The 22,459-nt window shown below is 38.7% G+C and overlaps 3 protein-coding genes and 1 pseudogene across 3 annotated transcripts; 3 read left to right on the top strand and 1 right to left on the bottom strand.

Moving 5' to 3' along the window:
• The first annotated feature begins 757 nt into the window (after positions 1 to 757).
• On the top strand, positions 758 to 4,051 carry LOC130572005 (cytochrome P450 2B4-like). Its single transcript, XM_057363402.1, has 9 exons — positions 758 to 1,084; positions 1,222 to 1,381; positions 1,517 to 1,669; positions 1,829 to 1,989; positions 2,161 to 2,334; positions 2,461 to 2,602; positions 2,868 to 3,055; positions 3,608 to 3,749; positions 3,840 to 4,051. The coding sequence occupies exons 1-9, from the start codon at positions 890 to 892 to the stop codon at positions 4,028 to 4,030; spliced, it is 1,506 nt and encodes a 501-aa protein (XP_057219385.1). The 5' UTR covers positions 758 to 889; the 3' UTR covers positions 4,031 to 4,051.
• Positions 4,052 to 7,752: 3,701 nt separating this feature from the next.
• Positions 7,753 to 10,817, top strand: LOC130545445 (cytochrome P450 2B4-like; annotated as a pseudogene).
• A 3,720-nt stretch (positions 10,818 to 14,537) lies between these two features.
• Positions 14,538 to 19,202, top strand: LOC130545374 (cytochrome P450 2B4-like). The gene is made up of 9 exons (XM_057319826.1): positions 14,538 to 14,732; positions 14,967 to 15,126; positions 15,244 to 15,396; positions 15,541 to 15,701; positions 15,855 to 16,028; positions 16,161 to 16,302; positions 18,282 to 18,469; positions 18,605 to 18,746; positions 18,837 to 19,202. Exons 1-9 carry the CDS (start codon positions 14,538 to 14,540, stop codon positions 19,025 to 19,027), a joined length of 1,506 nt encoding a protein of 501 aa, XP_057175809.1. The 3' UTR covers positions 19,028 to 19,202.
• A 2,119-nt stretch (positions 19,203 to 21,321) lies between these two features.
• Positions 21,322 to 22,122, bottom strand: LOC130545307 (histidine-rich glycoprotein-like). Its single transcript, XM_057319742.1, has one exon. The coding sequence runs from the start codon at positions 22,120 to 22,122 to the stop codon at positions 21,322 to 21,324; it is 801 nt and encodes a 266-aa protein (XP_057175725.1).
• Between the last annotated feature and the right edge of the window lie 337 nt (positions 22,123 to 22,459).

The following is a 22,459-nucleotide window of genomic DNA, read 5'->3' as shown; positions in this document are numbered from 1 at the left end:
TATATGATCACTGTAAGAAACACTACCCATAACATTAACAATAGTAAGCGTTGTCTTTATAGTGGTAGCAGCGTATATTGCAAGATGACCATGTGGGACAATTCTGTCAACAATTCCCCACATAGAAATACTGTAGTAGTATAATACATTTACTATATCACATGAACAGCTCATATAAAGTTTCCCATAATAACGCAGAGAACATACATCAGAATCAGAAGGAGCTTGACTGCCAAATGTGCTACGCACGAGGAATTTGTCATAGTGACAGAAGCTTCCAGTGCATATACAGTTGAAAGTGACAAGTGACAAGACACAGGTAACAAAATAGTAAAAAATAAATATGTAATATAATACAGGCATTGCATGCGGTTGCATCAAGTAGCTAGTATCACTAAACACCTTTCTTTACCTTTGGCATAGTTGAAATGTTTCACCTTGGCACACCTGTGCAGGTCACGTGACTAATAAAGAGTAGAATTCTTGGCTGTTCTAGTGTAGTGAGATAATCATTTAACATTTGTTCAGGTTTCTGTAGCATGTTTTCCCTCTTCGTCAAATTCATATCTGAAATATGAAGAGTTTCTTAAGAGTACTGGAATACAGGATATGAGTATTTTCCTGCTCCTAGAAAAGAAATCAGTGTCTAAAACCTGACTGAACATTCACAGGTCATATTTATACTCTGTATCACTATTTATGTTTATTTTATAATAGATGTATTGGTGGGAAGAGACTAATAGAGATATACCTTATAACATTAATGCCAAGAAAGAGTTAACACAACAGGATAAGTTTGACACTCCCTCTCCGTAAGTGTCTCCACCCTGTTCCTCTTGTACAAAAAGAACAGATATCACGAGCATTTGTATGTGTTGAATGTGTTGCAATGGGGACTGCTCTGATGAATGTAGACCAGAACTCAGTGATACTGGCTTTGGTTCTGGGTTTGATCTTTCTGGTTTTATTTGAAATCTTGAGGATTCATGTCTCAAGAGGCCGAACTCCACCCGGACCCAGACCTTTCCCTTTTGTGGGAACTTTACCATATTTTATAAAGGACCCAATGGGATCTGCCAGATCAGTGAGTCTTTACTATATTCCTGGTTGGTTTCTTACATCTAATTCACCTTCTGAAATTTGATGTTAAATTTCACAACAGATATGTGTTCAGAATGTGCACAAATATCAGTGTAGTTTAGACTTAAAATCTACTTTCAGATCCATCAGTATGGAGAGATGGCCACCGTGTACATTGGAAGACAACAAGGGATAGTTTTGAATACACTCCAGATCACCAAAGAAGCTCTGGTCCAGGAGGCTTCAACTTTTTCTGGAAGACCAGCCTTACCTCTTATAGACTGGATAACTAATGGACTTGGTCAGTAACATGTTTGGTTGTTTTGGACATGTGGTTATGATACTGTTGCATAAGATCTGAGTTAAAAGAAAAGACTCAAGAAATATGGGGAAGAAAATTGAATTCACGCACTTAAATGTTCTCTGTCTTTCTCAGGTATTATAATGGTCACATTTGGTCACTCCTGGAGGCAGCAGAGAAGGTTTGCTCTCCACACGCTCAGGAACTTTGGCCTTGGGAAGAAATCTGTGGAAGAACGCGTTTCAGAAGAAGGCCGTTACCTGGTTGCTGAGATGCTCAAAGAAGAAGGTGTGGAGAGGTGTTTTATCTTGAATGTATGAGTGTAAACTTGTCTTTCCTGGCTTTCAAATGTCACAAAACCTCAAGCAGACACTATCAAATGTGACATATTCCACTTGCATTGGTTATAATAGTGCTTTCACATACTCTTGCACTTTTTTGTTGAAGGAACAACATTTGACCCCAAACATGTCATACAGAATGCAGTTTCCAATATAATCTGTTCCATCGTGTTTGGATATCGCTTCGACTATGATAACAAACGCTTCGCTTACCTGCTGAAAGTCCTCAATGAAAACTTCATACTGACAGGGTCAGCTGGAGCACAGGTATTGTCAGAAAAGTTTAGTGATGTGAATCATTAAAAATTAAATGATCTTGTCTCAGACTTTGGATAATGTGAGATTTCCTCAAAATAATCAGTAGAACCATAAATGATCCAAAGTAGATTTGGTCTTACCTGAAAATGTCCAAACACTGAGGATCTCTCTCTGCTTTAGATGTTCAACTTGGTTCCCTTCATCAAGCACTTTCCTGGACCGCATCAGAAGATGCTTCAGAATACCAATGAGTTACTGCGTTTCATTCGTGAGGAAGTTAAAGAACACAGACAAACTTTGGATCCAGAAAACCCACGAGACTTCATTGATGCCTACCTGCTGGAGATTGAGAAAGTGAGAAACACTTGACCACTCAAATCAGACCTTTCATGAAACCCAGACCAGATTTAGGCTACTATCTTTATTTTCCTTTTCTAAGAATTTTAAATAAACCAAACATTGTTTTTTAACCTGCTTTAGCAAAAGTCTCATGAGGACTCCACATTTCACGAGGAGAACATGGTCATGTCGACAGCTGACCTTTTCTTGGCTGGAACGGACACAACGGCAACCACCATCAGATGGGGACTCATCTTCTTGATGGAAAACCCAGAAGTACAAGGTGATATGAGTTTACATTATCAAAAGTAATTCTTATGAGGGTTATGGACTTCCAATTAAATTGCCATTCACAAAAATACATTAACAGGCACAAACGTATAGTACATATTTACAATCTCTCAAATCTTTAGCAGAAACTTCAAATGTTTGTGCCTTTGTTCATGATATACCTGTTGCAAAGACCATTTGATGATGCCACGAAGTAGAGCTGCCCTTTTCCCCTTGATGTCATGATTCTTCTGTTTAGTTTATTTTTTTTGTCACAGAGCGATGTCATGAGGAGATAGTTCAAGTGTTGGGTTATGACCGTCAGCCCAGCATGGATGATCGTGATAAACTTCCATACACATACGCCACTGTTCATGAGATTCAGCGCTGTGCTAACATTGTACCTTTTGGTGTCATTCATGCAACCACACAACCAACCAAACTAAGAGGATACGACATTCCCCAGGTAATAAATGAATTATTGAAAGAATTTAGGTGAGTAATGTTGTGATTATTTTTGCTGTGAAGAATCACTCTCAAAGCTGTGAGTTCCATTGCCAAAGGAAGACTTTAATATCAAAGATATAAAGCCGAGTTGCCTGCAGAACAACTGAACAACTCTGGTTGGGGGAAAACCTTTATAGTGGTTCTCACACACACACATACACACCCAAGTTATTGGGGGTTACCAGTATAACTTGAAACAGATGTCTGACCTCAGCATTCCTAGCTGGGGAGGGGGGTTAATAACAAGGACTCTGGTATTTACGACTAGAGATGAACTAACAAAGACCAGACCTTATGTAGAGATAAACTTATAATAGTAAAATAACGGGTACATGATTCCTTTAGATTTTGGTCAATAAAATCTTCAACAGTAACTAATGTATTGTTTGAAGTATACATTAACATTGACTCCTTTTGGGCCAAAATGCTATCTGGACTTTGTGAGATTCATTCATAGACCTTTATATTCATAGACCAGGTATATTCAGATACGCACTACTTTCTTTTGTAGGGAACCATGATCATGACAAACTTAACAAGAATTTTCAGTGATAAGAAGCATTGGAAGAGTCCGGACACGTTCAACCCTGAGAATTTCTTAGATGAGAACGGACATTTCTATAAACCTGAGGCGTTTATCGCTTTCTCACTCGGTGAGTCAAGTGCTTGTGATAGTGACAGATTTGATCATAAGCAGAAGTTATTAGACTGATATTGATTGGGCGTCTGTGTTTATTCTTCAGGTCCGAGGGTCTGTCCTGGTGAAACCCTGGCGAGGACGGAGCTCTTCCTTTATATCGTCACTCTACTACAGCGGCTTCATTTCTCCTGGCCTCCAAACTCACCGCGTCCAGACATGGATGGAATCATGGGTGTAGTGAGATTCCCTCATCCCTTCAAAATTGTCTGCTGTAGTAGAGATGCCAAATACTGACCGTCAGCTCGAGTACAGTTACCGCACCAGTAAGACCAGTCTAGGTCACGCACAGCTGTTATTGGGTCATTCAGAGAACTGTCTGCAGTAACACTCAATGAATTTCAGCTGGTGCTCAAAATCTACAGATATGTCTTGTTAAAAGCCCTAAAGGTGACGTTTTCAGCCAAGACATTTGTATTAACTTTGTCAAGAATACTTGAAACTATTGTGTTGAGCTATTATATATGTTTGTATTCTGCAGTGATTATGAATGTTTTCAAACTGAAAAATTTAAAGTACAAAAAATTGAAAACAGTATGTATATTAATAAAATACATTATTTTCACCATTTCTTTCTTTCTTTCTTTCTTTCTTTCTTTCTTTCTTTCTTTCTTTCTTTTTAATCTAAAGAACCTTTTTTCACTACAAATAACTTTTTCTAAAACAAGAAAGGTTCTTTGGAGGTTCTTTATGGAACCATTCAGCCAAAAATTGGTATCCTATGGCATTGAAGCATCTTTTGTTTAAGAATGTATACACTCTAAAAATGTTGGGTTATTTCAACCCATCAATGGGTCAAAAATGGGCAAACCCACCGCTGGGTTCAATTAACCCATGAATGGTTTATATTCGAACCAACAATAGATTGTTCTCTCAACAGGTATTGTTCTGGCTTTTGTTGAAACTAGTAACTTTGTATGAGCACCTATTGTATTATTGCTCCTGTATGACATATCGCTTATTGCTCCCTGAACTCTCTGTAAGTCACTTTGGATAAAAGCGTCTGCTAAATGACTAAACATAAATGTAAATGTAGATTAAAACAACACAGCATAGGTTAATTTATAACCCAACAGTTGGGTTTTTCCATTTTTGACCCAATGAGGGGGTTGAAATAACCCAACATTTTTTGAAGTGTAGGTTTAGAGTTTGCGCCCAAACTTTTGCACTTGTCTTGACAGGATCATGACGTCACAGCATGCAGATCTGATCCTGACACTTTAGTTCAGTCTTGTTTGTGGTGTCAGGCTCTGTGTTTTTTTATCAGTGTTTTGTTGTGTTTTGTGTTTCTCAAAAAAAGTCCAGAAACATGTTTATCTATTCCTCCATTCTTTGAGTGATGTGGTTGTTTTAATAAAATGTTTGACCAAAAATCACACCTACACGTAGTTTAGTTTGGTGTAGCATTAGCAAAACTATGACCCATGAGCAAAGCATGATTTACAACAACTCAGTCACATGCACAATATGAATCCCCCCCAAAATGTAGAATGTAAAAAAAGCATTGCATGAGGTTGCATTAACTAGTATTTCAAAATGCTTTCGTTCTTTACCTTTGACGTAGTTGTAGCTCACCTTTCACCAGGTTACTGCACCTTTAAAGATCATGTGACTAATAAAGACAGGATTAGATAGTAGAATTGTTTGTCACTATGGATTGTTCTAAAGTTTAATATTAAAGCAACACTTTGGAACATTTGCTCACGAGTTCTCCCATGTGGTTGATAAGCACAATTGACCCTTCTCAAAGCCCGCCCCGTTTTGCTATGTCCGACATCAGCCAAAGCGCTCCCACTGCACTAAAGAATATTTATTGTGAAATAATCATTTCTGGAAAAAAATGACGTGTACTCTCATCCAAAAGCAATAAGAAAGTCTGCAATATGCATTTGAAGTATATATTCAGGATGTGAAAGTGACTCGGAATAAAGTAAACAAAATATCGGAAAAAGATTGAAGCTAATGTACTGTGCTTGCTGTAACGACATAACGTCTGGATGGCGCCATTTGTTTCTGACACGTTTAGGCAATGGGTGAAACTGTGATTATGACCATAAAGATAATTTTACCTCCAATTAAATTTTGGCAGTGTTGATGAGTGCAGTCCTTCAGCGCGGATCGTATGACAGTCAGTCTATGAGGTAAAACTCCGGACAAGTCTTCTTGTATGAGTCTGTTTTAAGAAGTCTTTATTGTTGTCTTTATTTATTGTATTGTATTTCTTAATTTTTTATACCCATAGGCCCTTATTTAAATCATTGTGTACTGTATTCTATTGTGTTATGGTCTCTGTGTACTGTTGTTGCTGTTTCTGTGTTCTGGATGCTCCTGTCACCAAAACAAATTCCTTGTATGTGCAAACATACTTGGCAATAAAGCTCTTTCTGATTCTGATTCTGATTGTTGTACATTATGACAACTAAGATTTCACAGTGACATGAGTTTTAGCTTGGATCATGTTCGTACAGTGTGACGGCCAGCAACAATCGCGAAGGACTTTTTAAAACCGCCTAATGTGCAGCCGGTTAAACTCTATGGTTTAATTGTTGGAAAAATTGCGAAACGCAACAGGGGTCGCATAATGTCGGCGTTATGATTGGTCCGGTTGCCTGTAGTTGTAAATACTGTTGCTGTATAAGCTTCCCCGTGTGCAGCGCAATACACGTGAATTTGTTGACTAAGCTGATGGAACAGAAACGATGGAACAAATGCAGAAACGTCGTTTGGAAACTCTTCCGCAGGCAGGGGATGGGCGGGGCTGTGTCATCATACTGTGTCATGCAGAGAGTGGTTGTAGCCGCTATGAGGCTGCTCAGGTAGCAGCAATAGTAGAATTCGTCTGGTTAAGAGTTGTTCTACCACTGATATAATTTTAGAGACATTATTTTAAGGTCGAAAAAACTAAAAAATGTTGCTTTAAGCAATAAGCCCTAAGAGGCAGTGGGTTACAGTGCATTTATACCAGCTTCGCGTCATTCCTAACAACGCCCCTACCTGTTATAAAATACACTGTAATCCACTGCTTCGCTGGGCTTATTTCATTTATAAAATGGTTATTCCATATGTGTAGCAAGGTTTCATGAAATAAAACACAGCAAATAAAATGTAATTATATAAATACAAATGTTATTCTTCCGTCAAACAAAGTAGTTCCTCAGAAACACAACACAGATGCAGCATCAGTTGTGCAGTGATACTTAGGCTATAATGCTGTGTTCACACCAAATGCGAACGCGTTCCTCGCTCTTTCGCGAGCTGACAAATATTTTCAATTTGCGCGGAAGACGAGATTGATACGCGTTCGTGGCAATCGCGTCGCCCGATTTACATCACCTCTATTTGCGTCTTTGCATTGACTTTGTATGTAATTTACTCGCGCAAATCGCTTAATTCGCGTATGGTGTGAACCCCCCCATTATAGACGGTTTCAACGCAACAACAAAAACAAACATTACTGCGCATGTGCGCTTTTGTGGCCCAAACTCAACTTCCAGGACACATCCAGCAAAAGATATAACAGGGAAATTACATTAGCTAGCAAGGTACACAACCCACAATTTATTAATTTAATAAAATTAACATGCAATAAAATGTATCAAATTGTTTATTTAATACAATTACTATACAACAAAACATTAATATAAATTTATATAACTTCAATAGAAACAAATAGTTATATTATTAGCCACTAGCCAGACCGATCAACAAACACAAACCCGGAAGTTACCAGGAGTTATAATTACAGGACAGGGGTGTGTTTCCTGCTCCTAGAAGAGGCTAAAACCTCTGACTGAACATTTGTAGGTCATGTTTATAGTCTATGTAATTTTTTACATCACTTGTTATCTTACAGATAATGTATTGGCAGGAAGATACACACAAATCCCATAACATTAAGACCAAGAAAGAGTTAACACAACAGGACAGGTTTGACACTCCGCCCTCTCTGTCTTTGTCTCCACCCTATTCCTCTTCGGTTTCAGAAAGCACAGAGTTCATGTAGTGTTTTTGTGTGTTGATTGTGTTGTAATGGGGTCTGTTCTGAGGATTTTAGACCTGAACTCTGTGGTTCTGGCTTTAGTTCTGGGTTTGATCTTTCTGGTTCTGTTTGAGATCATGAGGATTCATGTCTCCAGAGGCAGAACTCCACCTGGACCCAGACCTTTCCCTTTTGTGGGAACTTTACTAGATTCTATAAAGGACCCAATGGGATCTGCCAGATCAGTAAGTCTTAACTTTTCATCCTACATTTAATTTTTGTCCTGCAATTTGACAATTCATTTCACAACAGATATGTGTTTAGGATGCTTTAACATAAAATAAATGTGTGTTCTTAAAACGTTTATGAACACTAATTTTGGGCATGAGAAACAAAATGTAAGCTTTTTAACACACATCTGAAAAGAAGACAGTGTATAGAATGATGCACTAGTGTCCCCTGTAGTGGTTGATGCGCAACTACACCAAAACTTCAAGTATGTTCTCTTATGATCAGATCCATCAGTATGGAGAGATGGCCACCGTGTACATTGGAAGACAACCGGCGATAATCTTAAATACACTCCAGATCACCAAAGAAGCTCTGGTCCAGGAAGCTTCAGCTTTTTCTGGAAGACCAGAATTACCTGTTATAGACTGGATAACTAATGGACTCGGTCAGTAACACACTGCTTAGATGTTTCAGGAATTTGAAGTTAAGACAACATTGTGTGAGCTAATCATTTAGCAGAATATGCAATGGGCTAGTGCTTTTGTTTTTACAAAGATAGTGAGTAAGGACAGACATTGGACTTCTTTTATTGTACCTTTCATCATTATTTCATGGAGAAAAACATCTACTCAACAGCACTTGAATGTTCTCCGTTCTTCCCAGGTATAATATTGGTAAATGGTCACTCCTGGAGGCAGCAGAGAAGGTTTGCTCTCCACACGCTCAGGAACTTTGGCCTTGGGAAGAAATCTGCAGAAGAACGCGTTATAGAAGAAGGCCGTTACCTGGTTGATGAGATACTCAAAGAAGAAGGTGTGGAGATGTGTTTTCTCTATTTAAACTCGTCTCTGAATGTCTTGGTGTAAGAATATCCATGTAATTTAAAAAGTTGGTATTGCGTATGGTATAAAACATTTTGAAAGCTAACTCATATCTGTATCAAACGTGTCATTCACATCACATACTTTTTCATATTGTTTGAAGGAACGGCATTTGACCCCCAACATGTCGTACAGAATGCAGCTTCCAACATAATCTGTTCCATCGTGTTTGGCGATCGCTTCGAATATGACAACAAGCGCTTTGCATATCTGCTGAAAATCCTCAATGAAAACTTCATGCTGACAGGGTCACCTTTAGGACAGGTAATTTCTGATTCCTTGGGTGTGTTTTTGTTTAATTATTTTCTTGTTTTACTGTTTTATGATCAGTTATATTGGTCAAAATCAAAAAGTATTAAGAAACTGTTAAATAACATAAAATAAATAAATTAAAAAATTAAAAATACTTGGTTGGACTATATGTTTATTAATGGTTCCTTTGGATTTTTTACTTGAACGTGCTAAAGAAATAATCAAAGTAGTTTGTTATTAAGCCTAAAATGACTAACATATTTTTTAGATATTCAACATGGTTCCCTTCATCAAGCACTTTCCTGGACCGCACCAGAAGATCCTTCAGAACGCCAATGAGTTACTGGGTTTCATTCGTGAGGAAGTTAAAGAACACAGACAAACTTTGGATCCAGAAAACCCACGAGACTTCATTGATGCCTACCTGCTGGAGATTGAGAAAGTATGCATCTTTGAATTTGTATACCAGATCTATTAAAGCCTAAAAACCTTGTTTTGACCTGCTTTAGCAAAGGTCCCATGAGGACTCCACATTTCACGAAGAAAACATGGTCATGTCGACTGCTGACCTTTTCTTGGCAGGAACGGACACAACAGCGACCACCATCAGATGGGGACTCATCTTCTTGATGGAAAACCCAGCAGTACAAGGTGATTCAAGTTTACATTATCAGTAGATCATGTGTAAAATCTAAACTAAAATTCAGTGTCTGGCGTAACCTGCAGGTAAACTCTACTGTTATGATGCCATAATTATTTTGTCTAGTTTATGTTAACATCTTTTGTCACAGAGCGATGTCATGAGGAGATTGTTCAGGTGTTGGGTTATGACCGTCTGCCCAGCATGGATGACCGTGAAAAACTTCCATACACATACGCCACTGTTCATGAGATTCAGCGCTGTGCTAACATTGTACCTTTTGGTGTCGTTCATGCAACCACACAACCAACCAAACTAAGAGGATAAGACATTCCCAAGGTAATGAATGAATGAATGAATGATTGATAAATTATGTTATTACGATAGACAGATAGAATAATTTGTTAACAGGACTGTGACTCTGATGACCTAGACTTTGTAAGATTCATCTATACATTGCCCCTCATATGTTCATAGGCACATGTACAAATCTTTTCTTTGTAGGGAATGGTGATCGCGACGAACTTAACAAGAATTTTAAGTGATGAGGAGCACTGGAAGAGTCAGGACACGTTCAACCCTGAGAATTTCTTAGATGAGAACGGACATTTCTATAAACCTGAGGCATTTATCGCTTTCTCAGTTGGTGAGTCATGTGCTTGTGATTATGACAGATTTGATCATAAGCAGAAGTTATTAGACTGATATTGATTGGGTGTCTGTGTTTATTCTTTAGGTCAAAGGGCCTGTCTTGGTGAGACTCTGGCAAGGACGGAGCTCTTCCTTTTCATCACGTCTCTGCTACAGCGGATACATTTCTCCTGGCCGCCGAACTCACAGCGTCCAGACATGGATGGAATTGTGGGGTTGGTGAGATTTCCTCAGCACTTCAAAACCATCTGCCGTAGCAGAGATGCCAAAGACTGACCGTTCAAGTAGTATCACTAAACATGGTCATTGACATAGTTGTACCTTATTTTTCACCTTTCCACACCTTTACGGGTCATGTGACTAATAAAAGAAAGTAGAATTGTTTGTTTACTATTGACTATTTTCTGAAATCTCTGTATCATGTTTTTCCCTTTACAGCAAATCAGAACTTGGAACCTTTCTAAACTTTTATTTCCTTGAGGAAAGAGCAAAAAAATTCAAGAAAGGGGGTGTTTTCCTGCTTCTAGAAGTGAATACCTTTATAAAAACCTCTGACTGTATATTTATATTAATAGACTGTAATTATGTACATTGTTATTTTATACTCTACATGATGTATTGGCCGAGAGATAGACATAGATACACATCTCATAACAATAATTCCAAGAAAGAGTTAACACAACAGGACAAGTTTGACACTTCCTCTCTGTCTTTGTCTCCACCCTGTTCCTCTTCGGCTTCAGAAAGCACAGAGTTCATGTAGTGTGTTTGTGTGTGTTGATTGTGTTGTAATGGGGTCTGTTCTGAGGATTTTAGACCTGAACTCTGTGGTTCTGGCTTTAGTTCTGGGTTTGATCTTTTGAATGAAATATTCATGATAAAATATGTAATTATGGTGGACTGATTGAAGCATTTGTTAAAAGTACAGACTGACTGTCAGTGAGCCACAGCTGAAGAACAACAGCCTTAATTGAATGCTCGGTATTAGCCTCATTTATCCTCTTTGAGCGCTCATTAACAATGGTATGACTCTATTAAGGGGTGCTCATGTTTATTTTTACGTCATTTTTAGAGAGCGTATGTATAGTATGTAACATAATATGTAAACATTTCATATCCATATTCATATTCATTTATTCAGCATATAGTCATTTTACATAATTTTTATCACCTAAGAAGGATGAGATTTGTCGTTTTTTATATCGTGACATTTTAAAACTTACTTTTTATTGTGAGGCTGTTAATGAGACAAAGAGTGGAGGCAAGATGAACTTTTCCATCTCCTTGAGATTTTCGTGTGATTTGTGCTGGGTAGTAAAGAATATGTGACCCTGGAGCAGCACGGGAATATTTGTGGCAATAGCCAACAAAACATTTTGTGCATCAGTTTAAAAAACTCACACTTAGGTTCAAAATGGACAAAAATATCCATGTCCAAAAGGGTCGTAAAAATATTATATACATCCATATTTCTTCCCCACTTTCAATGACATGATTTTTTTCTCCAGAATCAGTTCTTATCATAACAACCAAACATTCATTTATCTTCAGAATTTTAACACTTTAAATGCTAGTTTGTTTACATGGTGCCCCTGTTGAATAATTCTAAATATTTTCTATATACTACATGTGTCATGATCGTAGTGGTGAGACAAGGGGACAAGGATAGAGGACCCAGGTGCAGACAGTGGGAAAGGGGTTAACAAGACATTTAATAATAATTAAGACAAAACCAAAAACCTACAGGGGGTAAAATAACAAAACAGGGGAATATAATGACAAAACAGGACTAGGACTAGGACTAACTACACTTAAACTAGACTAAAGTTAACACTTGACATAATTTACAAATGACTACACTAGACTAAACTTGACAAGACACAGGAACTCACCATACAATCACAATGAACCAGCACAGGACAGAAAACACAGGGGCATTAAAAAGGGATCAAATCAAGAGGGGAACAGGTGCAGGACATGAAATCATTTACAAGCAATAATGAGGAAACGAGGGGGCGGAGACAAAGACGAGACCAGAGAGAGTACATGAGATGTCAAAACAAACAATGGCATGTCTCTCTCTACACAAAACATGAGGCTCTGCCATGATCCTGCCACAAGACCAAGAAAGACATGACATGATGAGGCAGAATCATGACAACATGTTTAAAGAGCCACCCATTGGCCCAACGACAGAATCCAATGGCTTAGGCGAAGGTATCTTGTGGGTTCTGTCTTTCCAATGTGCTCTTAATGGAAGTAGCACTATAGTTTATTTTATCTGACTCCGATTATAATATAAATAGATTCGGACAAAATCCCAATTAATTTCTGATCAAAATTTAGTCAAATAATTTAGGTTTTATTAAATAAATTCTCATACTCAGTTATCCTTTGGTTTGGGACCTGGTGTCGCACAGAGTCTCATGCCGGCAGAGTACGTGGATCTCACGGTCACAAAACTGTCAGTCTGATCTTAGTCAGAGGTTGCCAGGTAAACTAATATCATTAAGTCTGGCCGCTCCATGCTTGCTCAGAAACATAACAATAGTTAATTTACACTTTTATTACAACATTAATTAAAAGAATATTATTCAGTTTCAATTCATAAAAATGATCAGCAAGATAGAAAACAAAACAAAGTCATACCTGGCAATAAATACACACAAAGTAATTATGTGGGAAGTTCTGGCTACAGAGTGCTTCCCCGAGTCTTTTGCCCATGCACCTTATATACCCAGATGAAACAAAGAGTCATAAATTCAATGGTCATTGTGGAATTTAGTTTGTTTGGTTTCTCGTGACTGAAGAGAGCATCAAATGGGATCTCAATCTTTCTGTAAACAAGAATCCCTGAGAAAGCCACACCTCTTAGAGGAGTGCAGTTGATGTCCTAAAGCTCTAAAACACTCTTTGTTAGGTGTGAAGGAATTAGACCCTTTTACCCATCGCACCATGACCTTTAAAACGATATCAAACATGATGATCAAGATTTCACGACATGACAATAAATGATATACACAGCATTAAATGTGTAAGCACATTTCCAGTGGTCAGGGCCTGAAGAGATGAAGGGGAGAGGTGTGATTAGTTTCTGGGTATCAGCAAGCCCAGGGGAGAGGGCAGGGTTTCATTCCTCAGGATCTAGCAAGGAATGTGGGTTTTACTGCTTTATGATACATCCCCCAAAGTTTCTCCTGTTGTATGTTGCAACTCCACAACTACATCCAGTGTTGATTACTTCGCCAGCTACCTTACACATGCGAAGCAGAACTTTTTTATTTTGATTATTACCGTCTTGGATGTTAATAATTAACAACAAAATTCATTTGATGCATTATTATTTTTTGAGCAGTGTCAGATTTTCAAAAAAAAAATCACACTTTGGTTGAAAATGGTCAAAAATGTCCATGTCCAAAACCCTCATAAAATTATTATACATTCAAAATGTTTCTACTTTTACTCACTTTTATTTTTTAATCAGATCCTTCTGATCTGAACATTCATTCATTTTCAGAGTTTCACATAATGCCACATATACAATGTTTTAGTGACTTGATGACAGTATGTGCCAGACAAATGCGACCTCTGGAGGACGTAGCCTTCGAATTGAGATGCAGCTATTGTTTACATATCTTGGTGAGATCACGTCCTCTGGTGCAGTTGTTAGTGTGTGATGTGACAGGAGTTTAAAATCTTGTGGTCACAGCATGTTTAAGATTTTAAAGAAGAAAATCTGTAAAGATTCTCCTTATGTGTGTGCGGAAACCAGATTTATAATTGGTCAGAATTTTTTTAATCCTGTAGTCAGAGCCTGGCTTTACAGCGCTCTGAAAGATCCGTGACCATCATGTTTCCCGATTTTTGAAGACAAAGAAACTGTTACTTGTTTTACTAAATTTGTGCCCTTATGTCTTGTTCAAACATTTTAAATCATGCACTAACTTTTCATAAGGTATTTCATACAAGGTTATACATTAATTTTGTTTTTTACCTGCAATAAGTACTTTAACACAACAGGGTATGATTGACACTCCCTCTCTGTCATTGTCTCCACCCTCTCTCTCTTTTACAAAAAGAACAACATTTGTGTGTGTTGAATGTGTTGCAATGGGGCCTGCTCTGATGAATGTAGACCTGAACTCTGTGGTTCTGGCTTTGGTTCTGGGTTTGATCTTTCTGGTTCTGTTTGAGATCTTGAGGATTCATGTTTCCAGAGGCAGAACTCCACCTGGACGCAGACCTTTCCCTTTTGTGGGAACTTTACCATATTTCATAAAGGACCCAATGGGATCTGCCAGATCAGTGAGTCTTTACTTTACCCTTCCTACATCTTAAACACCTACACAATCTGATGTTTAATTCCACAACAGATATGTGTTTAGGATGTGTAATAAATAATAAAATGTTCAAGATGTGTTCTTAGCACCTAGGTTTTTACACAAATATCAGTTTAGTATTAAGTTGAGTTGAGTATTGACTTGATTTGAATCCACTTTAAGGTAGCACTTCAAGCATTGTATGCTGTTTTCTGATCAGATCCATCACTATGGGGAGATGGCCACCGAGTACCTGGGAAGACAACCAGTAATAATCTTAAATACAGTCCAGATCACCAAAGAAGCACTGGTCCAGGAGGCTTCAACCTTTTCTGGAAGACCAACTTTACCTCTTATAGACTGGATAACTAATGGACTCGGTCAGTAACACACTGATTGGATGTGAATAAGTTCTGAAATAAAACCAATAACACAGAAGTATGGGTAGGAAAATTGAACCCACTTCACTGTGAATAAAAGTTCTCTGTCTTTCTCAGGTATTATAATGGTCACATTTGGTCACTCCTGGAGGCAGCAGAAAAAATTTGCTCTCAACACGCTCAGGCATTTCGGCCTGGGGAGGAAATCTGTGGAAGAACGTGTTTTAGAAGAAAGCAGTTACCTGGTTGCCGAGATGCTCAAAGCAGAAGGTGTGCAGATGTGTTTCCTATATTCGTACTTGTCTCTTCACGTCTGGCTGTAATCTTGTCTTTCTGGGCTTTTAAATGTCAAAAAGCATCGAAAGGGCTTTTGTTGTGTTCATACAGTCAACATGATTTGTTTGTTTGTTGTAGGGATGGCCTTTGACCCCCAACATGCCGTACAGAATGCAGTTTCAAACATAATCTGTTCCATCGTGTTTGGAGATCGCTTTGAATATGACAACAAACACTTTGCATATCTGCTGAATATCCTCAATGAAAACTTCATGCTGACAGGGTCACCTGTAGGACAGGTATAGTTAATTGATGTGAGTCAACAGAAATTTAATAATTCAGTCTCAGACTTGGGATCACAGTTCTGTTGATTATTTAGTACGGTTGAGAAAAAAATTATGTTAACTTGTACCTGAAAATGACCAAACACTGAGGACCAGTCTCTGTTTTAGATGCTCAACTTGGTTCCCTTCATCAAGCACTTTCCTGGACCACACCAGAAGATCCTTCAGAACTCCAGTGAGTTAATGGCTTTCATTCGGAAGAAAGTTAAAGAACACAGACAAACTTTGGATCCAGAAAACCCACGAGACTTCATTGATGCCTACCTGCTAGAGATAGAAAAAGTAAGTAAACACTACTCAAAGTAGACCCTACATTAATCCATTCTTGTATTTAGAGAGATCTAGGTTATGCTATCTTTCTTTTTCCTATTTTCTTTTTCTATGAACCTTAAGTAAACCAACATTATATTTTAGCAAAAAATTCATGAGGACTCTACATTTCATGATGAGAATATGGTAATGTCGACATCCGATCTCTTCTTGGCTGGAACAAACACAACAACGACCACCATCAGATGGGGACTCATCTTCTTGACTGAAAACACAGAAGTACAAGGTGATACATGTTTACTATTATCAGTAGATAAAACCTCAGCATACGTTCTTCCAATGTCAGACCTGCCAACATGTACGCATTTTGCGTAGCGGTTATGCATTTTTTACCTCAAAGTACGCTGGTATGATTTGTCACTCTACACTACACAAAAACTTGGTGACGCACCTGTGTACGTACAGTAGTCAAATCAAGCAACAGCAAAAGCAAAGTTTGACCAATCGTAGTGCTGGATTAATTCTCCAAATAGCAAGCGAGGATGATTGACAGATGGGTAAGGCCTATCACTAAAAGGAGAATGCAAATTGACAGCAACACAAAATCCGACAGGGGAGCTCGAACACCCCCTTCCACTCTTGCCATCTGACTGATTTCTTAAGCGAGGACAGTACACGTCAAGGTAATTCTAACTTTAGGCAAGTGAAAATTGAAGTTATGAACTGAGTTAACTTAATCCAACATTGCCAACTTTATCATTTAGCGACTTTCAGACCCCCTTTGAGACTTTTTTACATAAAAGGTGCAAAGCGTCAAATCTAGCAACTTTTTGGTATTCAGTAGGAAAATGTCACCACTATTGCCGTGCAAACGCGATGTCTGGCTTTTACCGTTGCAGAATCGCCTCTATTCTGTGCCCGTGAGTGATAGAGAGAAGCAACACAGTGTTGACCATGCCTCAGCTGACTCGAAATTGAACGTGGCATCTGGCACTGTTACTGACTGTTTGGACATTTTTGGACGTTTTGAACATGAATGAACACAGTTCGTCTGTAAATATGCACATAGTTTGTTACTCAGACAGAGGGTTTGCGCTGCATGATAGAAATAATAATTAAGTAATATAGCCCAAATCACCGCACACAGCTGAGATTAATTTTGTAAACTCAACTCAACTTTATTTATATAGCGCTTTTTACAATTTTCATTGTTACAAAGCAGCTGTACATGAGACATATTGACTACAAGCAAAACAATTAAAGTTGTACCTGTAAAAACAAGAAAAAGGTGAAAACACAGAAGACAGACAAACCCACATACAAAACACTCCACACGTACAATATGCACACGTACTAACACACATAGACACACACACACGGATGCGCACGCACACACACACGTACACAGACAAGTACACGCACACGCGCACACACACGCACAATCAGAGCACACATTTAAGATAAAGGAGAGAGAAGCACAGGTCAAATAAAACAGACTATAAATTCCTATATGCAATATTAATTACAACTTTAAAATTCTAATTCAAATTCTGTCAGACGATGTCATGGTAATAAACCAGGATGTACTATTAATAGGTCGTGTTTAGTTATGTTATACTCGTTACATGTCCTGACAACATAAACAAACAAAAAATATGTACTTTATTGGACATTTAGTATTACAGTGACAGTTTACAGGTATGAAGTGCCGACACTGAATGCAAAATACAATGTGATGACGTTGCACATAATGTTAATTAGCATGTGATGTTTTCATTCAGCACCATACTCTCGCAAAATCCTGTTTTAAAATATTGTGAAGCTTTAGTGATGTTCTGCTCAGAAAGGCCAAGTCAGCAAGCTATGAGGCAAATCAGTCAAGAGCAAGCGCCACTGCAAGTAGAGGTGATGAATGATGCACAAAATGGCAGCTCAACAACTGAAGTTGTTTCTTCCTAAATGCAAATATGTTTTTTTCTTTGAAAGAGTTATTCTGAAAAATGCGACCGTATTGTTTATTAACATTTTTAACCAATTTCTATGTTGAAAATTTTGAAAATATATGGACCCCCACAAACCCTGTGTCCCATCCCGTTACAATGATGGTTCTCAAAAAATGTTTCCAAGATTGGCAGGTCTGCAATGTGTAAAATCTTCTTAAATCTATTTAAGTAACGTGTGGTTTCCATGAAAATCATCTTTTCTAAGTTAAGATGTCATGGTTCTTCTGTCTAGTTTGTCATTATTCAATCTCTTTTGTCACAGAGCGATGTCATGAGGAGATTGTTCAGGTGTTGGGTTATGACCGTCAGCCCAGCATGGATGACCGTGATAAACTTCCATACACATACGCCGCTGTTCATGAGATTCAGCGCTGTGCTAACATTGTACCTTTTGGTGTCGTTCATGCAACCACACAACCAACCAAACTAAGAGGATACGACATTCCCAAGGTAATGAACGAACTAATGAAAGAATGAATTACTCACATTATAAATATAATGTATTAACAGACGTATGCCACCATGTGAGCTAGAATTTGTGAGAATCCTTCATAAATAATTTCAGATCTGCACTTTCTATTGTAGGGAACAATGATCATGACAAACTTAACAGCGATTTTCAGTGATAAGAAGCATTGGAAGAGTCCGGACACGTTCAACCCTGAGAATTTCTTAGACGAGAATGGACATTTCTATAAACCTGAGGCGTTTATCGCTTTCTCAGTAGGTAAGTCATGTGCTTGTGATTATGACAGATTTGATCATAAGCAGAAGTTATTAGACTGATATTGATTGGGTGTCTGTGTTTATTCTTCAGGTCCGAGGGTCTGTCTCGGGGAGACCTTGGCAAGGACGGAGCTCTTCCTTTATATCGTCTCTCTACTACAGCGGATACATTTCTCCTGGCCGCTGAACTCACAGCGTCCAGACATGGATGGAATCTTGGGTGCAGTGAGATTCCCTCATCCCTTCAAAATCACCTGCCGTAGCAGAGATGCCAAAGATTGAACATCAGCTCAAGTACAGTTGAAAAATAATTTTAAAAACATTATGGTACCAAGCTTACACAAACTGTTGTCAGGTTTTCAGAGAACTGTCTGCAGCAACATAAGCAACTGAATTTCAGCTGGTGCTCACTATCTACAGGTACTAATTGGTGTCGGTCCAACAGCGCCTGTTTTTATCCAAGCCATATATTTTCATTAACTTTGTCAAAAAGATTGTAAAACTTCTGTTTCAAATTGTTGAATAAAATTGTTGTGTTCTGTGCTGTCTCAAAATGACTTCTAAAAAAATAGTTCTCAAAAAAAGGGAGAACAAAAAGAAAAAATCACATATACACATACTTAGTTAGCAGTAGCATTAGCAAAATTGTATGACCCATGAACAAAGCATAAATGACACCCGGTCAGTCACAAGGACAATGTGAATTCCCACACAAAATATAGAATGTATTGCACGATGATGCATCAAGTATAGTATTTCAAAATGCTGACCTTCTTAACCTTTGATGTAGTAGTACCTTATATTTCACCTTTCTGCAACTTTATAGGCCATCCCCTGTCTTCATAATGAGGTTGGCCCCCAAGTCACTAAAAGACAAGTTTCTTCTCATGACTCCATTCTACAGCAATTCGTCGGCCTCATTTAGATTTTTGGGAGTATGAGCTAATTTACAGTGACTAATATGCCTATTTAGTCTTCCCTAATATTTTCACTCAGAAGGGTTAACCAATCGTAATCCTGTCAATCCATATTTTGTCAAACGAGTTTTAAAAGTGCTATCAAATCTTTCAATCTAAAAGTCTTTAGATTTTTGCAAGAGTGATGAAATCTGATGAACACAGAAAGATATTTGGAAGAATGCTTATAACCAAATAGATCTTGCCTCCCATTGACAACCATACTAGGAAATATTACTTTATCATTTTTGTGTTCTGTTGAACAACAAAAGATGATATTTAGAAGAATGTAGGACAGCAAACAGTTCTGTGGCACTTTTGACTACCATTGTATTTTTTTGAGACACAAGATTTAGTGTCAGTAGCCGGGTTTCCATCCAAAGTTGCGAATTTAGCTTATGCGCAAAATTGGAATATCGCATAAAACATTTTCGAATAAGCACCGTTTCCATCCAAATAGTCAACCGCCACTTCCTAATAAACTGCCACTAAATATCAGTAATAAAAGTAAGAGAAGCCACTGAATATAATGATTTTCATATAGAATAATACTTGCGCAAGCAGACGATTACGAAACACAATAAATGCGCTGCTTTTGTGGATGTCTGCTGTTTGGGAAACACAGTCGTGACAGTTCTAAGAGGCAATTACAGAAATACTTGATGACTTTGCTCAGGCATTTAAGAATGACCATCACAACATTTCTGATGCTGTGTAACAAGATCAGTACTCTGGTTAGTCAGGTTACGCCGTCTAATAATGCAATTACGTGACTTTTTGGAGGAATTTATTCGGCAAATGCGTTTCCATCTCCCATTATTCGCATTAACCCTTTTTCGCAAAAATGAAAAACCACCTCAAGCGAGCGTAAAAACTTTTTGCGAATTAAGGGTTTTTAATTCGAAATTTGGAGTTTCCATCACTCGTTTCTGATGCGAAACTTCAAAATGCGAATAAAACCAGAGTGATGGAAACCCGCTTTGTCAAACAAGCTGAAAAAGATAAAGAGCAAAGTAACATGCCTGTTCTGCCTGAAATTGGAGATTGTGTAATGTTACTACGAGTCTCTCCCTTAGGTCCAAAATGTGATGGACCTCATCAAGTTTTGTTGACTACTTATACTTCTGTTCCCCTAGACAGCATTGTTTAGAGAATTTCAGCTGGTGCTCAGAATCTACAGAAACATTGTTGAAAGACCTAAAGGTGATGTATGTGTGGCAAGGTGGGTGAAAGATACTGGACAAGGAAAATTAGTAAACTAAGCTACTCGACTACAACACCCCGGAAACACTGGGAAATCAGTTTAGGCACAAAGGTTTATAGTCAGAGGTGGAGTGAGCATAAACGAAAACAAGTAGGTAGAAAAATATAAAAGCTTTATTACAAATCACACAATCCAAAGGAAGAACAATTTTGCACAAGGCCTCATCAAGTAACTTCAAACAACCAAAAGAAAACAACTTAACCATTATATCAGTAAGGAGAGAGGTCGCCAGCAGGGGTCGCTAATTCATCACCCCACGCTCGATACACCACACTCGTGAAACACAGCTAAATCTCAAGCACAGCAATCTGTGGACATAAACCCACAGCCAACGTCTCTCACCTTACCAATATGAGTTAATTGAAAAACAAAACCACAAACATATACACACACAAAAAACCAATGGTGTGGTGGGGGTGGTTGTTGTTGGTGTGGTGGTGGATGTTGTTGGTGTGGTGGTGCATGTTGTTGGTGTGGTGGTGGATGTTGTTGGTGTGGTGGTGGATGTTGTTGGTGTGGTGGTGGATGTTGTTGGTGTGGTGGTGGATGTTGTTGGTGTGGTGGTGGATGTTGTTGGTGTGGTGGTGGATGTTGTTGGTGTGGTGGTGCATGTTGTTGGTGTGGTGGTGCATGTTGTTGGTGTGGTGGTGCATGTTGTTGGTGTGGTTGTGGATGTTGTTGGTGTGGTGGTGCATGTTGTTGGTGTGGTGGTGCATGTTGTTGGTGTGGTGGTGCATGTTGTTGGTGTGGTTGTGCATGTTGTTGGTGTGGTTGTGCATGTTGTTGGTGTGGTGGTGCATGTTGTTGGTGTGGTGGTGCATGTTGTTGGTGTGGTGGTGGATGTTGTTGGTGTGGTGGTGGATGTTGTTGGTGTGGTGGTGCATGTTGTTGGTGTGGTGGTGGATGTTGTTGGTGTGGTGGTGGATGTTGTTGGTGTGGTGGTGGATGTTGTTGGTGTGGTGGTGCATGTTGTTGGTGTGGTGGTGGATGTTGTTGGTGTGGTTGTGCATGTTGTTGGTGTGGTGGTGCATGTTGTTGGTGTGGTGGTGCATGTTGTTGGTGTGGTGGTGCATGTTGTTGGTGTGGTTGTGCATGTTGTTGGTGTGGTGGTGCATGTTGTTGGTGTGGTGGTGCATGTTGTTGGTGTGGTGGTGCATGTTGTTGTTGTGGTTGGTGTGTCCCCAGATCTCTTCCCTGGTTTCCCCGGACTATCTCGCTCATCACGCAGTGGGACTTGTTCCTGCGCTCGATGGCTTCCCAGCCATCCAGTTACAGTGTCGGTACGGAAGGCAGCACCTGCCATAACCACTCGGTTCCCCTCATGGAATTAATGAGACGTATATACATTCTAATATAAACTGGATTTATTTTACGTTGAACCACATAACAGCACAAAATTCTCCACAGTTTGTTATAAGAATAAACCTTCTTGGTTTTGGGATGAAAAAGTGTCCTTTGTTTTATTCAGAATAATACAGAATGCATTTAGCTACA

Source organism: Triplophysa rosa, linkage group LG21 (assembly GCF_024868665.1).
Source record: "Triplophysa rosa linkage group LG21, Trosa_1v2, whole genome shotgun sequence".
Lineage (NCBI taxonomy): Eukaryota > Metazoa > Chordata > Actinopteri > Cypriniformes > Nemacheilidae > Triplophysa > Triplophysa rosa.
The sequence above is the reverse complement of the archived record's forward strand: the minus strand, read 5'-3'. Positions and strand labels throughout refer to the sequence as shown.

Coding starts and splice junctions, on each gene's coding strand:
- LOC130572005 (XM_057363402.1), top strand. CDS start 890: ATGGGGACTGCTCTGATGAATGTAGACCAGAACTCAGTGATACTGGCT. Junction 1,085..1,221: donor CAATGGGATCTGCCAGATCA/GTGAGTCTTTAC, acceptor ATCTACTTTCAG/ATCCATCAGTATGGAGAGAT. Junction 3,750..3,839: donor GTTTATCGCTTTCTCACTCG/GTGAGTCAAGTG, acceptor TTTATTCTTCAG/GTCCGAGGGTCTGTCCTGGT.
- LOC130545374 (XM_057319826.1), top strand. CDS start 14,538: ATGGGGCCTGCTCTGATGAATGTAGACCTGAACTCTGTGGTTCTGGCT. Junction 15,127..15,243: donor CTGGATAACTAATGGACTCG/GTCAGTAACACA, acceptor TGTCTTTCTCAG/GTATTATAATGGTCACATTT. Junction 16,029..16,160: donor ACCTGCTAGAGATAGAAAAA/GTAAGTAAACAC, acceptor ATTATATTTTAG/CAAAAAATTCATGAGGACTC.
- LOC130545307 (XM_057319742.1), bottom strand. CDS start 22,122: ATGCACCACCACACCAACAACATGCACCACCACACCAACAACATGCAC.